At 36.6% G+C, this 17,534-nt stretch overlaps 2 protein-coding genes across 2 annotated transcripts; both read left to right on the top strand.

Annotated features, from left to right (window-relative positions):
* Positions 1-9,659: 9,659 nt before the first annotated feature.
* Positions 9,660-11,284, top strand: LOC136782520 (uncharacterized). The gene is made up of 3 exons (XM_066742007.1): positions 9,660-9,810; positions 9,910-10,057; positions 10,381-11,284. The coding sequence occupies exons 1-3, from the start codon at positions 9,660-9,662 to the stop codon at positions 11,153-11,155; spliced, it is 1,074 nt and encodes a 357-aa protein (XP_066598104.1). The 3' UTR covers positions 11,156-11,284.
* Positions 11,285-15,552: 4,268 nt separating this feature from the next.
* On the top strand, positions 15,553-16,812 carry LOC136782484 (actin-related protein 2/3 complex subunit 3-like). Its single transcript, XM_066741938.1, has 4 exons — positions 15,553-15,733; positions 15,925-16,104; positions 16,169-16,364; positions 16,434-16,812. The coding sequence occupies exons 1-4, from the start codon at positions 15,728-15,730 to the stop codon at positions 16,586-16,588; spliced, it is 537 nt and encodes a 178-aa protein (XP_066598035.1). The 5' UTR covers positions 15,553-15,727; the 3' UTR covers positions 16,589-16,812.
* Positions 16,813-17,534: the final 722 nt, after the last annotated feature.

Genomic DNA, 17,534 nt, shown 5'->3' with positions numbered 1-17,534 from the left:
GACGAGCAGCTCACGACTGACACTACGAGACGCGGATTTTTAAATCAGCAGTGCGCAACGCGATTTCTTTTTAACGAACACTACGCAGGAGAACCGCACTACGCGACGAGCACTTCACGACTGACACTACAGACTCGGATTTTTGAAGTAGCAGTGCGCTACGCGATTTCTTTTTAACGAACACTACGCGGAAGAACCGCATTACGCGACGAGCAGTTCACGACTATCACTCCAGATTCTGATTTTTAAATCAGCAGTGCGCGACGCGATTTTTTTTAACGTGTCCTATGCGGGACAACCGCACTCCGCGACAAACACTTATCGACTGACACTACGAAACTCGGATTATTCAAAAGGCACTACGCGACGCGATTTCTTTTTAACGTACACTACCGGGACAACCGCACTACGCGACGAGCAGTTCACGACTGACACTACAGACTCGGATTTTTAAAGTAGCAGTGCGCTACGCGATTTCTTTTTAACGTACACTACGCAGGAAAACCGCACTACGCGACGAGCAGTTCACGACTGACACTACAGACTCGGATTTTTAAAGTAGCAGTGCGCTACGCGATTTCTTTTTAACGTACACTACCGGGACAACCGCACTACGCGACGAGCAGTTCACGACTGACACTACAGACTCGGATTTTTGAAGCAGCTGTGCGCTACGCGATTTCTTTTTAACGAACACTACGCAGGAGAACCGCACTACGCGACGAGCAGTTCACGACTGACACTACAGACTCGGATTTTTGAAGCAGCTGTGCGCTACGCGATTTCTTTTTAACGAACACTACGCGAGAGAACCGCACTACGCGACGACCACTTCACAACTGACACTTCGAGACTTGGATTTTTAAAGTAGCAGTGCGCTACGCGATTACTTTTTAACGTACACTACCGGGACAACCGCACTACGCGACGAGCAGTTCACGACTGACACTACAGACTCGGATTTTTAAATCAGCAGTGCGCTACGCGATTTCTTTTTAACGTACACTACGCAGGAAAACCGCACTACGCGACGAGCAGTTCACGACTGACACTACAGACCCGGATTTTTAAAGTAGCAGTGCGCTACGCGATTTCTTTTAAACGTACACTACCGGGACAACCGCACTACGCGACGAGCAGTTCACGACTGACACTACAGACTCGGATTTTTGAAGCAGCTGTGCGCTACGCGATTTCTTTTTAACGAACACTACGCAGGAGAACCGCACTACGCGACGAGCACTTCACGACTGACACTACAGACTCGGATTTTTAAAGTAGCATTGAGCTACGCGATTTCTTTTTAACGAACACTACGCGAGAGAACCGCATTACGCGACGAGCACTACACAACTGACACTTCGAGACTTGGATTTTTAAAGTAGCAGTGCGCTACGCGATTTCTTTTTAACGTACACTACCGGGACAACCGCACTACGCGACGAGCAGTTCACGACTGACACTACAGACTCGGATTTTTGAAGCAGCTGTGCGCTACGCGATTTCTTTTTAACGAACACTACGCGAGAGAACCGCACTACACGACGATCACTTCACAACTGACACTACGAGACTTGGATTTTTAAAGTAGCAGTGCGCTACGCGATTACTTTTTAACGTACACTACCGGGACAACCGCACTACGCGACGAGCAGTTCACGACTGACACTACAGACTCGGATTTTTAAATCAGCAGTGCGCTACGCGATTTCTTTTTAACGTACACTACGCAGGAAAACCGCACTACGCGACGAGCAGTTCACGACTGACACTACAGACTCGGATTTTTAAAGTAGCAGTGCGCTACGCTATTTCTTTTAAACGTACACTACAGGGACAACCGCACTACGCGACGAGCAGTTCACGACTGACACTACAGACTCGGATTTTTGAAGCAGCTGTGCGCTACGTGATCTCTTTTTAACGAACACTACGCAGGAGAACCGCACTACGCGACGAGCACTTCACGACTGACACTACAGACTCGGATTTTTAAAGTAGCATTGCGCTACGCGATTTCTTTTTAACGAACACTACGCGAGAGAACCGCATTACGCGACGAGCACTACACAACTGACACTTCGAGACTTGGATTTTTAAAGTAGCAGTGCGCTACGCGATTTCTTTTTAACGTACACTACCGGGACAACCGCACTACGCGACGAGCAGTTCACGACTGACACTACAGACTCGGATTTTTGAAGCAGCTGTGCGCTACGCGATTTCTTTTTAACGAACACTACGCGAGAGAACCGCACTACGCGACGAGCACTTCACAACTGACACTTCGAGACTTGGATTTTTAAAGTAGCAGTGCGCTACGCGATTACTTTTTAACGTACACTACCGGGACAACCGCACTACGCGACGAGCAGTTCACGACTGACACTACAGACTCGGATTTTTAAAATAGCATTGCGCTACGCGATTTCTTTTTAACGAACACTACGCGAGAGAACCGCATTACGCGACGAGCACTACACAACTGACACTTCGAGACTTGGATTTTTAAAGTAGCAGTGCGCTACGCGATTTCTTTTAAACGTACACTACCGGGACAACCGCACTACGCGACGAGCAGTTCACGACTGACACTACAGACTCGGATTTTTGAAGCAGATGTGCGCTACGCGATTTCTTTTTAACGAACACTACGCGAGAGAACCGCACTACGTGACGAGCACTTCACAACTGACACTTCGAGACTTGGATTTTTAAAGTAGCAGTGCGCTACGCGATTACTTTTTAACGTACACTACCGGGACAACCGCACTACGCGACGAGCAGTTCACGACTGACACTACAGACTCGGATTTTTAAATCAGCAGTGCGCTACGCGATTTCTTTTTAACGTACACTACGCAGGAAAACCGCACTACGCGACGAGCAGTTCACGACTGACACTACAGACTCGGATTTTTAAAGTAGCAGTGCGCTACGCTATTTCTTTTAAACGTACACTACAGGGACAACCGCACTACGCGACGAGCAGTTCACGACTGACACTACAGACTCGGATTTTTGAAGCAGCTGTGCGCTACGTGATCTCTTTTTAACGAACACTACGCAGGAGAACCGCACTACGCGACGAGCACTTCACGACTGACACTACAGACTCGGATTTTTAAAGTAGCATTGCGCTACGCGATTTCTTTTTAACGAACACTACGCGAGAGAACCGCATTACGCGACGAGCACTACACAACTGACACTTCGAGACTTGGATTTTTAAAGTAGCAGTGCGCAACGCGATTTCTTTTTAACGAACACTACGCAGGAGAACCGCACTACGCGACGAGCACTTCACGACTGACACTACAGACTCGGATTTTTGAAGTAGCAGTGCGCTACGCGATTTCTTTTTAACGAACACTACGCGGAAGAACCGCATTACGCGACGAGCAGTTCACGACTATCACTCCAGATTCTGATTTTTAAATCAGCAGTGCGCGACGCGATTTTTTTTAACGTGTCCTATGCGGGACAACCGCACTCCGCGACAAACACTTATCGACTGACACTACGAAACTCGGATTATTCAAAAGGCACTACGCGACGCGATTTCTTTTTAACGTACACTACCGGGACAACCGCACTACGCGACGAGCAGTTCACGACTGACACTACAGACTCGGATTTTTAAAGTAGCAGTGCGCTACGCGATTTCTTTTTAACGTACACTACGCAGGAAAACCGCACTACGCGACGAGCAGTTCACGACTGACACTACAGACTCGGATTTTTAAAGTAGCAGTGCGCTACGCGATTTCTTTTTAACGTACACTACCGGGACAACCGCACTACGCGACGAGCAGTTCACGACTGACACTACAGACTCGGATTTTTGAAGCAGCTGTGCGCTACGCGATTTCTTTTTAACGAACACTACGCAGGAGAACCGCACTACGCGACGAGCAGTTCACGACTGACACTACAGACTCGGATTTTTGAAGCAGCTGTGCGCTACGCGATTTCTTTTTAACGAACACTACGCGAGAGAACCGCACTACGCGACGACCACTTCACAACTGACACTTCGAGACTTGGATTTTTAAAGTAGCAGTGCGCTACGCGATTACTTTTTAACGTACACTACCGGGACAACCGCACTACGCGACGAGCAGTTCACGACTGACACTACAGACTCGGATTTTTAAATCAGCAGTGCGCTACGCGATTTCTTTTTAACGTACACTACGCAGGAAAACCGCACTACGCGACGAGCAGTTCACGACTGACACTACAGACCCGGATTTTTAAAGTAGCAGTGCGCTACGCGATTTCTTTTAAACGTACACTACCGGGACAACCGCACTACGCGACGAGCAGTTCACGACTGACACTACAGACTCGGATTTTTGAAGCAGCTGTGCGCTACGCGATTTCTTTTTAACGAACACTACGCAGGAGAACCGCACTACGCGACGAGCACTTCACGACTGACACTACAGACTCGGATTTTTAAAGTAGCATTGAGCTACGCGATTTCTTTTTAACGAACACTACGCGAGAGAACCGCATTACGCGACGAGCACTACACAACTGACACTTCGAGACTTGGATTTTTAAAGTAGCAGTGCGCTACGCGATTTCTTTTTAACGTACACTACCGGGACAACCGCACTACGCGACGAGCAGTTCACGACTGACACTACAGACTCGGATTTTTGAAGCAGCTGTGCGCTACGCGATTTCTTTTTAACGAACACTACGCGAGAGAACCGCACTACACGACGATCACTTCACAACTGACACTACGAGACTTGGATTTTTAAAGTAGCAGTGCGCTACGCGATTACTTTTTAACGTACACTACCGGGACAACCGCACTACGCGACGAGCAGTTCACGACTGACACTACAGACTCGGATTTTTAAATCAGCAGTGCGCTACGCGATTTCTTTTTAACGTACACTACGCAGGAAAACCGCACTACGCGACGAGCAGTTCACGACTGACACTACAGACTCGGATTTTTAAAGTAGCAGTGCGCTACGCTATTTCTTTTAAACGTACACTACAGGGACAACCGCACTACGCGACGAGCAGTTCACGACTGACACTACAGACTCGGATTTTTGAAGCAGCTGTGCGCTACGTGATCTCTTTTTAACGAACACTACGCAGGAGAACCGCACTACGCGACGAGCACTTCACGACTGACACTACAGACTCGGATTTTTAAAGTAGCATTGCGCTACGCGATTTCTTTTTAACGAACACTACGCGAGAGAACCGCATTACGCGACGAGCACTACACAACTGACACTTCGAGACTTGGATTTTTAAAGTAGCAGTGCGCTACGCGATTTCTTTTTAACGTACACTACCGGGACAACCGCACTACGCGACGAGCAGTTCACGACTGACACTACAGACTCGGATTTTTGAAGCAGCTGTGCGCTACGCGATTTCTTTTTAACGAACACTACGCGAGAGAACCGCACTACGCGACGAGCACTTCACAACTGACACTTCGAGACTTGGATTTTTAAAGTAGCAGTGCGCTACGCGATTACTTTTTAACGTACACTACCGGGACAACCGCACTACGCGACGAGCAGTTCACGACTGACACTACAGACTCGGATTTTTAAAATAGCATTGCGCTACGCGATTTCTTTTTAACGAACACTACGCGAGAGAACCGCATTACGCGACGAGCACTACACAACTGACACTTCGAGACTTGGATTTTTAAAGTAGCAGTGCGCTACGCGATTTCTTTTAAACGTACACTACCGGGACAACCGCACTACGCGACGAGCAGTTCACGACTGACACTACAGACTCGGATTTTTGAAGCAGATGTGCGCTACGCGATTTCTTTTTAACGAACACTACGCGAGAGAACCGCACTACGTGACGAGCACTTCACAACTGACACTTCGAGACTTGGATTTTTAAAGTAGCAGTGCGCTACGCGATTACTTTTTAACGTACACTACCGGGACAACCGCACTACGCGACGAGCAGTTCACGACTGACACTACAGACTCGGATTTTTAAATCAGCAGTGCGCTACGCGATTTCTTTTTAACGTACACTACGCAGGAAAACCGCACTACGCGACGAGCAGTTCACGACTGACACTACAGACTCGGATTTTTAAAGTAGCAGTGCGCTACGCGATTTCTTTTAAACGTACACTACCGGGACAACCGCACTACGCGACGAGCAGTTCACGACTGACACTACAGACTCGGATTTTTGAAGCAGCTGTGCGCTACGCGATTTCTTTTTAACGAACACTACGCAGGAGAACCGCACTACGCGACGAGCACTTCACGACTGACACTAAAAGACTCGGATTTTTCAAACTGCACTACACTAGCGACAGAATATGCAGTTTATCTCTCCTATGTTTTCACTTGTCGCTTGTCGCTCGTCGCTAGCAGCGACATATTCTGAGGCGGGTTCTGAATGTAGGAACGAAGGAAACGGGTAATCGCTAGCAGCAATCGCATAATGGTTTCTTAGGGGTAGTGACTGTGGTGTCGTGTTATGGTGTATGACATTTGAATTTAATTTGCATGTATAAAAAAATTGTGAATATTCAAATAATAATCAAAAGTTATGAGGTATGCACATATATTGAATGAGGAATTAATAAAGGTTTCATATATATTTGAAATGAATGTGTTTTCTTAAATCCTTGTTATGAAAATATTTCCTTCATTTTCCTATATAGCATGAGAGGATGAAAATTATATAGTTCATATATCAGAAAATAATAATTTACATTAGTAAAGTTATAATTATCCTTAGTTTGATAATTTTATTAGTAAAATTCATTGTTGCTACATGTTACTCATAATAAAACTTAATTGAATTTATTTTGTAATAAAAATGTTACAATTTAAGATTCTGTTTTTAGTAAGAAATCTGTACAGGGTGAGGAACTTAAACCGCCCCTAAACATTAGTAGAAAAAGATGCATATCTTTTTAACTATAAGAGATATTCAATTTTTTTATATGACCTTTGCGAAAGCAAATAACAAGAGGATTCGAGAATGTCCTATGCACAAATTGAATATCTTTTATAATTAAAGAGATACTCGTCTTTCCGCATCTATATTCTAGGGCGGTATAACAGCTTCACTCTGTATATATGCCGTATTATTTTACAAGCAAAGCCTGTTTTTTGGGTTAATTATATTCAACGTTTTTTATATATTAATTACAATAATTATTCATTATATTATTTTAGCTTCATATGTATCGGCTTGCTATAATTGTGACAAATGTATTTTCAATTTGAATTTCCATCCATTTTTCAAATTTAAAATTCACACGATCCACCTGTTCCGTTCCGTTGAATACATAGTATACAGAGCAGCGATACAGGCGATACGGGCGATACCAGAGATGAAACGGGAGATTGCTCATGCGAGGTCCCGAGGCAATCCCTACCGGTAGGCGGCGCTGGTGTTGGCAAACGCGTGTCTCAGGTCCATCTAACCCCTAACGCCATCTATCGGAAGAGACCACGAAGCACGAGCGTTAAGCTTAGAATAGGGTAAAACATATATGCATTGTTGCCAGAAAGCGGAATAAAGAGAGAGCGGAGATATTTTCTCGGACCTCTCTGTCTTTCTCGCTGTTAGCTTCTAGCAGAAGAGTCGAGGCAAAATCTTTCCGTTTCGCTTTGCCGAAAATCTACCAATATTCGATGTCATTTATATTTGCAGGCCAATGCCTTTATACATGATTTTTTCAGCATATTTATTTATCAGCATTGACTTATTTAAATCAATAATAAATTAAGGAAATGCGTATTTGATATATAATAATTATTTTAACTATAATTTCATCGTTATATTTCGCCTATTTCCGTAAAATCTGCATTTCTTTAGTTTATTATTGATTATTGTAAGTCAATGGCAATTTAAAAAAATTTAATCTTAAAAAAAAAAGAAAAGTACCGATCAGGAATCGAACCCGGACCCACGAATCGCCACGCGATTGCCTTACCTCTTAGACCACGAGGCTTCTTCAGTGCACCGTAAACAGATAGTCTTTTTAAGGGCTTGAAATCTTCTATTGAACCATATAAATAAACGAAGAACCGACATCTTTATTCATTATTATTCTATCATAATGGTACACAAATTAAAGAATAATTATATAATGTAGATTTTCAAAAGCTTTTCCAATAACCAAGAACGGAAACTGCGAGCGTTGATTATTTATCTTCGTTCTTGGCTATTGGAAAAGCTTTTGAAAACTATTCAAAATATAATTATTCCTTAATTTGTGTACCATTATGACAGAATAATAATGAATAAAGCTGTCGGTTGCTCGTTTATTTATATGGTTTAAAAGAAGATTTCAAGCCCTTAAAAAGACTATCTGTTTACGGTGCACTGAAGAAGCCTCGTGGTCTAGGCGGTAAGGTAATAGCGTGGCGATTTGTGGGTCCGGGTTCGATTCCTGAACGGTACTTTTCTTTTTTTTTTTAAGATTAAATTTTTTTTAATGGCCATTGACTTACAATAATCAATAATAAACTAAAGAAATTCAGATTTTACGGAAATAAGCGAAATATAACGATGAAATTATAGTTAAAATAATTATTATATATCAAATACGCATTTCCTTAATTTATTATTGATTTAAATAAATCAATGCTGATAAATAAATATGCTGAAAAAATCATGTATAAAGGCATTGGCCTGCAAATATAAATGACATCGAATATTGGTAGATTTTCGGCAAAGCGAAACGGAAAGATTTTGCCTCGACTCTTCTGCTAGAAGCTAACAGCGAGAAAGACAGAGAGGTCCGAGAAAATATCTCCGCTCTCTCTTTATTCCGCTTTCTGGCAACAATGCATATATGTTTTACCCTATTCTAAGCTTAACGCTCGTGCTTCGTGGTCTCTTCCGATAGATGGCGTTAGGGGTTAGATGGACCTGAGACACGCGTTTGCCAACACCAGCGCCGCCTACCGGTAGGGATTGCCTCGGGACCTCGCATGAGCAATCTCCCGTTTCATCTCTGGCGATACTAGCGATGTCGCTGAAAAGTTGGATAAATTCAACTTTATTTCAGTGTCGCAGAAAGTGTATACTTTATCCCACGTGACCATTTGTCGCTAGCGACGAGCGACAAGTGAAATCGTACCTTTAATGGCCTAAACACGTCCGAAAGCACTGAGAGCTTATTATACCTAAAACACTATACTTCGTTTGTTCTCTGTGAATCACACTTACTATACATTTTGCGTGGTACATAGGATGTTTCCGATAATGAATCCGATTGGTATTCAGATTTATGAAAGCGCAGAAATGCAACCCAACAAAAATAAAACACTAAAGTCACTATACTAATCCGATTTAGTGAATTGTGTCTCAACCGAGTGGACTTAAAGATGACTCAAGGCTAGTCGCATCTGTATATATCTATATAGTGCTGATTATTTTGACAGCTGTCATTTCGAAAATTCGCATGTTTGCAGATTAAGCTGCAGCATTTTAATTGTCTGTCGTAGTATAACATTTTTGTTATTATTTGAATAATTAATTAATTTTATCACGATAAGATTTTTTTCCAAATTGTACGGTTCTAGGTTTTATTTATTTTAAACTTACACTATTTTATAGTACAAATAATTTAAAATAGTTATTTTTAGGAATATTACAATAAGAGTAAAAATATGGAAAGAGAGTTAATACAGATATTTATCCTCTGGAATCAAATAGCTGAAAATGAAGATAGTAATAATTTTTTATTACCCATAAACAGAGAGAGCCACATCAAAATTAACAATTATTTTGAAAATATTTGCTTGCAATATTCTTTAAGTGGTAAGATATATGAGGAATATTGATTATTATATGTAATATGCTGATTAAAATAAGTGACGTGTTTCATCTCAAATTCATACTAATTTATCATTTTTATAGATTTCAAAACACATTTCCGCGTTACAAAAGAAACATTTGAAATGTTAGTTGAAGATATTGGATCGCTTCTATTGGAAAATAGACACATGAATCCTGCTAAGCAAATTGCAGAAACTCTGTGGTTTCTTGGTAATCAAGAAGTTTACAGGTTTGTTGGAATTATATGGATATTTACTAAACAGGGTATCTGATTAATTTGTGCCAACATTAGAGCAATATTTAAATATTTTCTTTAGCAATGACAAGCTTTACACAATTTATTTATATCTATACTGAGTTGCATTTAAATTATGCAGACTCTAGGCCTAAATAAACTGTTGTGTAAATAAATTTTAGTATTATCTAATAAATTTAAGAAATATCAGTTATTGCTAATTTAAAAATCTAAATACTGTTTTGTAGATGCGACATCTAAGTCAGATACCCTGTATAATTTAAATTTGTATTAAAAAGTAACTTGTTTTTATCCAGATCTGTAGCAGATCGTTTTGGGATGAGTAAAGACACAGTTTGGAATGTGGTTTTTAATGTTTGTTTTGCTCTAGAAAGCAATATTAGAAAGTATATGAAATGGCCTCACCGTAATCAACTATTACAAATTGAGGAAAGATTTCGCGCCATTTGTAATTTCCCAGGAGTAGTGGGTGCAATTGATGGTACCCATATACCAATAAGTGCTCCGACTCAATATAGTAATAGTTATATTAATAGGAAGGGATTTCACTCCATTCATCTGCAGAGTATTTGCGATCACAAATTGCGGTTTATAGATGTCTATACTGGAATGTGCGGCAGCGTGAATGATGCAAGAGTATGGCGTTTAAGCGACATAAGGGAATTAATAAACCAAGATTCTCAGAGATACTTTCCCAACAATACTCATATAATAGGAGATTCAGCATATCCCCTTACACAATATTTGATTAAACCATATTCTGATAATGGACATTTAAATGAAATCCAAATAAATTTTAACAGAAAATTATCAGCTACACGTATGACCATTGAAAGAGCGTTTGGTATTTTAAAAGGAAGATTTCGGAAACTAAAATTCATATATATGTACCGAACAGATATGATTCCACTTGTAATTTTATGTTGCTGTATTCTTCATAATATTTGCATAAACAATGATGACGAGCCATTTAATATTGAGGAAGTTGAAGATGATGAAGACGAAGATAATAATGATTACAATTTTATAGATGCTGCGGATAAAAGAGATATTATCTCTCGCTTGATATAATATGAATGCAGAATACATATATATCTTTTTGTTTATAACTTAAAGTAAACATTTCTTGATATGTGGAAGAACTGATATTATTACATATCGTATAATTATATAAACCATGATTATATTATGGAATACAGATATGAAATTATTTGTGAATACTTTTTAATTTTTCATATTTTTTCAAAAGAATAAATACCTTTTAATATAAGTAAAATTACTTTATTACCCTTTGTATCTTTTAAAAAATAATTTATGCATGTTATAAAGGAACTAAATTGAGAACAATGAAACATTAGTAATAAATGAATAAAATACTAACAAACTTAACGATACATACTTTTTTCATAACTAAAATAAAAATTATAGGTTATAAATTAAAGCTTTTTCATCATTACCAAACGTAGTAACTATAACATAATACTATTTTTATCACAATGACGTTTTTCTTTAAATCATCTTAATCTTAGTCAGTCAAATAAAATTTTTAATTCCCTGAAAATAAAAAAACCAATCATGACATAATTAATATTTCATTTTATACTTTAGAATTCTATAAGAAACAAGTCCAAAATTACGAATATACTACTAAAATGAACAATTAAAAGTATAATAAAGTTAATTCTATAGCAGCCGCTTCATTCAATGTAATTAATCGGTATATACAGTATAAAAAGTAGTACATTTTCATTATTTTCAAAGAAATTACTAACATGCTTACTATCTGCTACTTTTACTATACGTAAAGTACTTTAAGCAGTAAATGCTCTTTATTAAAGTGCTTTTCTACAAAATACAATTATTTAATTACTACTTTTTACATATTATTTATCATTGGATCACAAGTACCTATATTGTTAATTGTGAAAATAAGATTAATTTAATTTCACTGAATTCTAAAATCTCTCTAATGACTGTTTAAATTAAAGATACATTACTTATTATTTTACCAAAATCCATTTTCAATTATAATACAAGTTAGCTGTAAATTGTCTCTTACCTTCATATTTTATTTTTCTACATATTTTTCTAATATGTTCAAAAATTTTTCCTGCATAACCATCCTTTCTTTGTGGTGTTTTTCATTTTGATCAAATAATTTTGAGTATGGCGAAGCTCTCTCATTTTTACCTTTTGCATTTCGCCTTATTATACCGGACATCCCTAGTTGACTGCTTTTTTCAAACTGCTCTTCTGAACATCCATCAAAGGTATTCATCTGAAAGCCTTTGCTACAGGAAGCAATTGATAATGGGCTTATTTCAGGCAAAGGTTGTAATAAGTCTTTCAACGCATCAAAATATTCCTAATACACTGGTGAGCCTCCAGTTTGCTTTCGAGCATCATTAATTGCTCTACATTTTATTTTTAAGTTTTTCCATTTTAAGCTACATTGATTTGCATCAATCGTGTAACCTTTATCTTTAAAATGTTTACTTATTAGAATCCAAAATTTCTTTTCTATTGTCTTCTTTTTATAAACAAGTGGAATATTTTGTCTAATTTCGTCAATTAGTAGTTTTATTGTTTGTGGAGTCCATTGAAATCTAGTTGATTGTGATGGTAAATCTATAAATAAAACCATTCCTCTAAGTTATGATTTTTCGATGCTTATGACATATAAATTGTAAAGTATTCAATGAAATTAATGTTTTATGGCTGGGTATCTATTAATTTCCATGCCAACAAGAATTTTAATTTTGCATCAGTATATAATCTACTTACTTTTTTCGTCCAAATCATCTATTTCCATTTTCAAAATTTGACCACACCAAACTAGGTAAGACTGACAAGAATGCCGACTATTGCCGACTGACAAATGACGAAACGAAGGTGTGACAGGCGACTAAAGCTAAGTCAAGTTCGCTGATCGCTCGGTTAGACACAATTCACTAAATCGGATTAGTATAGTGACTTTAGTGTTTTATTTTTGTTGGGTTGCATTTCTGCGCTTTCATAAATCTGATTACCAATCGGATTCATTATCGGAAACACCCATATATTCAATTCTCGCCAACAAACTATACAGCGTAGTATCTTCCAACATGGCGGACTTGGCAACGCTGAGCCCAATAATCTGGCGATAGGCGAGGGGAAGTAGGAATCTGAGGGGCGAAGGGATTTCTAGGGAGTTTGTCGGTAGCTGTCAAATGGCGCGATTAACCCTTAATTTTGGATCGTAAACAAAAATAATACTTTCGGAAAACGATTACGAAAAAGAAGGAAGGATTTTAATACATAACAGAGAAGACAAAATATATCAGATGAGTATAAATTAATAACACAAAATGAAAATTATTGTGAATTTATAAAGAAATATACTTTGTGGTTATTTTATTTCTGTTACAGGCTAAATCCAATTCTTCATGAATTTAAATCGCAGGAAAGAAATACTTAAAGAACAATGAATGAAAAGGACTAATTTATAAAGCATTTCTGTGTGGCCCAATAGTTTCAATAATTGTGACATAATGTTATAGTAGTGAATGCGTAAGAAAGATTGCTGAGTAAACAAAGAAATTTTATTATAAGATAATAATGATGTTTAATAATGTTTTGATTCCTATTATTATAAATTAAAGTTAGTTCAATAAAAATATTATTTTAATTTCTTCCTTAATCATACACAATTTCTATACGTACATAGTAATTACATATTCTTGTGGAACCTATCTTTAAGCTATTCTAACCAAATTGCAACTATTTTAAATCCACAGCTCATAACTATTTACTTCAATGATTTTTATTATTCAATGTGAGATTATTTGTATAAAGTTTCTGCTAATTTCTTATTCATCCGTACTTCACATGCTTGCACATCTCGTATGACATTTATTTGCCTTGATTATTCCTTCTTCTTCTAGTTTTGAACACATATACCAATAATTCTCTAAATATTTTCAAATATGCTCAGATATGCTTATTCTGCTGTATAATTATTTCTATAATAATTAGGATAATTGGTAAACTACTGCTGTATTAAATTTGAAGAATGGACACTGGACTTATTGTACTTAAATATGTTTGGCACCTCATCCACATGATATCTTTCCCTTCCATTTGAGAGGATATTGTCGACCAATACGTTTATATATACTGCTGAGTTCATCTTGTTTTTAGCTTCAAATTATATTTTCAAGCTACATATTTGGATATCCATTCCCAACATGCAATACTTATTTTATTATTCCTATTTGTTCATGAGACTTATCTGTCCTAAAACCTTAATTTATCCAGTAGCCATATGTATATCCTATCATTTTCAGATGAATAACATTTCTTTCTATCAATCCTGACAACACTATAATAAGAGCCTAGTAAGGACATGAGTATTCTATATTCAAACACGTAGCTGGAAAACTACTTGAAGCTAAAAAATAAGATGAACTCTGTATTATACACATAACTTTTAAGGAACTTTATCTATCCAAACATGAGAAAAGAACATATCTCACAGAAGAGAGGCCCAATTTAAATAGCATCATTCAAACGCCCATTTTCCAAATTTAATAAGGCAATGGTTTAACAATCATTCCAATATTTATAACATTAATTACAAATCAGCATAATCATCTTATCTGCGTGTATTTAAAAATGATAATAAAATTATTGTTATATGTTATAGACTAGAAGAAAATAGTGCAAAGGAGGCATATAAATATCATACAAGGTAATATGTCAAAGGATGTGACAGACTAATAAGAAATTAGCAGAAATTTTTACACAATTTGTCTCACATTGAATAATAAAAATCATTGAAATAAATAGTTATGACCCACAGATTTAAAATAGTTGCAATTTAGTTAGAGTAGCTTAAAGATAGGTTCTACAAGAATACATAATTACTATTTACGTATAGAATTTGTGTGTGGTTAAGGAAGAAATTAAAATAATAAATTTTAATTGAACTAGCTTTAATTTATAATAATAGGAATCAAAACATTATCCTACATTATTATTATTTTGTAATAAAATTTCTTTGTATACACAGCATTCGCTTATACATTCACTATTACAACATTATGTCACAATTATTGAAATCACTGGGTCACACAGAAATGCTTTATAAATTAGTCCTTTTTCATTCATCGTTCTTTAAGTATTTCTTTCCTGCGATTTAAACTCATGAAGAATAGGATTTAGCCTGTAACAGAAATAAAATAACCACAAAGTATATATTTCCTTATAAATTCACAATAATTTTCATTTTTTGGTATTAATTTATACTCATCTGATATATGTTTTCTTCTCTGTTATGTATTAAAATCCTTCCTTCTTTTCCGCAATCATTTTCCGAAAATATTATTTTTGTTTACGATCCAAAATTGAGGGTTAATCGCGCCATTTGACAGCTACGGACAAACTCCCTAGAAATCCCTTCGCCCCTCAGATTCCTACTTCCCCTCGCCAGCCGCCAGATTATTGGGCTCAACGCGTACTACAATTGTGTCATTTGTGTCCTATCTAACCTCTCCTGTCACAATCAGTCATCAAATTTATAATTCACAATTAACATAAATTTTACAAACAAGCTGCATAGGATTTTAAAATTAATTGTATATATCAAAATAAATATTGATTAAGATGCCGGTAACTATTCTTTAAATCCTACAAAAGAAATGAATTTTAGTAACTGAACTTAATTCAAAGGGTGTTGTCCAAATTATCTTATTAATTTTGTCATGATAACAGACCACAGTTTATTCCTTTTTAATAAATATACTTATTAGTCTAACTATCTAAAGTCTTATATTTCCTACTGCTTAAACAACTTTTTACAGGCATACCATTCTAGTTTTGAAAAAACAGAGTCTTCTATAGGTAACATGGCTCTATTGCCTATAAGGACTAATTTTAGAGGCCCTGCACCTTCATTAAATACCAAAGATACTATGGATATAATTGATGAAGCATTGTACTTTTTTAGAGCTAATGTATTTTTTAGAACTTATGAAATTAAGGTATTTTTTACTGTACTTTCATATATTGCAAAGAGACAAAAATATGATTTATTATATTTCTCAGAGTGATGCTGACAGAGTTTTAATTTATATCACATTATATATAACTGAGTGTTTAAAAAAACTTCAGAAATGCGCAAATGAAAATCAAGCAGTTAGTGTTGTCAATTGTCTTGCTATAACAAAGTTCGATATTCCTGGTGATTCTGGCTTTCCATTAAATTCTGTATATGCAAGGCCAGCTGATGCTGATGAAGCAGGTAAAATTTATTTTAACATTGATATTATACTCCAATTTATGTATAATCTAATACTTTTAATTTATTTAGATTTAATGAGGCAATATTTGCAACAAATTAGGCAAGAAACTGCTGTAAGGCTTGTTGAAAAAGTATATGGGAAAGATAAGAAGCCCAGTAAATGGTGGCTTTGTTTTGCTAAAAGGAAGTTTATGGATAAATCATTATCTGGGCCTGGACAGTAAAATATAAATATTATTATAAAATTTTCAAGTATAAATGAAAAAGTCAATTGAAAATTATGATGGTATAAATAATCATTTTACAGTTTGCATATTTTTAATTTGTATTTATTTAGAATTGCTTATATATATATACTAATCAATATTATCCATAAGATTGTTTTATGTCTTTTGTAAAAAGTGTTCAGTTTCTCTTGACAATGAAAACAAACTCTAAGCAAAATATAAAATTTTGTTAAATTAATTACTAATTCATGTAACTTTTAAAATATTAAAATATAATAAATATTAACTTAAGAAGAGTACTTTGATGACAGAACCTGAAATAAGATAGGTAACATATTATCACTTATCTAAAATATTGGTTTAATGTGACTTGTGGATTTTCTTTCTTCTCTTTAGAATATTGACAATTGTATTTTTTGGGTTATCGCACTGCTTACCAAACTATCACCATTGATACGACGACTTATACTCTCATTATCATTGCCATCATCAATTACAAAAAGATTTTGAAAAGTTTAACACATTGACTGCCGCGGGAATTAACACACTAGTAGCAAATGCCACCAGTTTGACGTCGTAACGCTAATCGATTTGACATCATTATGACTAATGATCGGCAAGCCTATATATGCTTTATGTTATAAGAAATGCAATGCGACGGCCAATATGTTAATGAAGACTTGTTATTTTGCCTCATGTGTTTCAGGGACCTTTTCTTTCTTCCTTATCTTTGTTTTTTCCTCTGCTGTTAATCTAGTTTCAACTAATGGTTCTAGCAAAGTTATTTTTACTTCAGCTATGGCCTATACATTATACATGCCATACTTTTGTATTTTCATTTCCTCTAATGTTTTATATTCCTGAAATTATTACAATTATATTTCACTATTTTCAAGTAAACAAAAAACTATATTTATATCGATCATTAAAAATTAATTTAGTA

The sequence above is a fragment of the Prorops nasuta genome, unplaced genomic scaffold (assembly GCF_024137725.1).
Source record: "Prorops nasuta isolate Cenicafe-Biocafe unplaced genomic scaffold, Cenicafe_Pnas_1.2 PNAS00027, whole genome shotgun sequence".
In the NCBI taxonomy this organism is placed as follows: domain Eukaryota; kingdom Metazoa; phylum Arthropoda; class Insecta; order Hymenoptera; family Bethylidae; genus Prorops; species Prorops nasuta.
This window is presented reverse-complemented; position numbering and strand designations above follow the sequence as displayed.

Bases quoted from the DNA above. Each gene is read 5' to 3' on its own strand.
- LOC136782520 (XM_066742007.1), top strand. From the start codon at position 9,660: ATGGAAAGAGAGTTAATACAGATATTTATCCTCTGGAATCAAATAGCT. The intron at 9,811-9,909 runs GTAAGATATATG...TCATTTTTATAG, and splicing joins CTTGCAATATTCTTTAAGTG to ATTTCAAAACACATTTCCGC. The intron at 10,058-10,380 runs GTTTGTTGGAAT...GTTTTTATCCAG, and splicing joins GGTAATCAAGAAGTTTACAG to ATCTGTAGCAGATCGTTTTG.
- LOC136782484 (XM_066741938.1), top strand. The intron at 16,105-16,168 runs GTATTTTTTACT...TATATTTCTCAG, and splicing joins TTAGAACTTATGAAATTAAG to AGTGATGCTGACAGAGTTTT. The intron at 16,365-16,433 runs GTAAAATTTATT...TAATTTATTTAG, and splicing joins AGCTGATGCTGATGAAGCAG to ATTTAATGAGGCAATATTTG.